This window comes from Suricata suricatta, chromosome 16 (genome assembly GCF_006229205.1).
Source record: "Suricata suricatta isolate VVHF042 chromosome 16, meerkat_22Aug2017_6uvM2_HiC, whole genome shotgun sequence".
Classification (NCBI taxonomy): Eukaryota; Metazoa; Chordata; class Mammalia; order Carnivora; family Herpestidae; genus Suricata; species Suricata suricatta.
Genome location: NC_043715.1, coordinates 2,408,854 through 2,409,620, shown reverse-complemented (window position 1 = coordinate 2,409,620; position 767 = coordinate 2,408,854). Strand labels below are relative to the sequence as shown.

Below are 767 nucleotides of genomic sequence, written 5' to 3'. Positions count from 1 at the left end.
TTTTTTATAAGATGGAGGTGAACATATTAAGAAATAATAAAGTCAGAGCGGGCTGGGGGAACACTCAAGCCGGTCACCTGTGAGTCGAGGGCTGGGAAGCTTTATTTCACTTCGTTGAAAAAAAAAATAAATTAAGTTAGAGACAGACTCAGAGCACCCATAAAACATACAGGGTTTCAGAAGTGGAACTATTCAAGGGCTAGAACCTGGTTGTACTTGGCCTCTGACCGAATTCATCAGGAGAGAACGCCATGTAGAGACGACGCGCACAAATACCTTTCTTTTGTTCCTCTATTGAAAATGAACACGCTTCCGCCGCCTCCTCTCGCCTCCCCAACGCTGAGCACCCCTGGATCCGCCCGCACCCTTTTCCTGGGGATCGGGCGCGCCGGGGGCGGCAGAGGGCCAGGGTGCGGGGCCGACCTCCGCGCTCCCCACCCGCCGGGGACCGCTCCCGCGGAATCCGGGCCGGCCTGCAGCCCCTCCTGGGAGCGTCCCTCCCCTTCGCGCGGGCGCGGTGTCCCATCGCCCGGGGTGTCGGAGGCGGACGAATTCAGTCCGCAAACGAACTTTCGAGGCACCCGGAGAAAAGGGGGAGCTTTGACGGGACGCCCTCGCGTCGCTGCAGGTCGGCACCGCGGGCTGCGCACGGTCTGGACGCGCCCCTGGCCGTGTGGGGTCGCTCCCCCCGTCCTCCCACGGAGCCCCGGCGCCCAAATCCCCTCCCCGATCGGGAGGCGCGGGGCACAAGCCACCCGGAGAGCCGG

General features: G+C 61.9%; 1 protein-coding gene across 1 annotated transcript in view; it reads left to right on the top strand.

The window, feature by feature from the left end:
- Positions 1-300: 300 nt before the first annotated feature.
- Positions 301-767, top strand: part of LOC115280936 (translation initiation factor IF-2-like) — a 1,450-nt gene continuing 983 nt past the window's right edge. The window contains exon 1 of the mRNA XM_029926112.1: positions 301-628. Within this exon, the coding sequence (XP_029781972.1) occupies positions 301-628 (328 nt within the window). The remainder of the gene's footprint in view (positions 629-767) is intronic.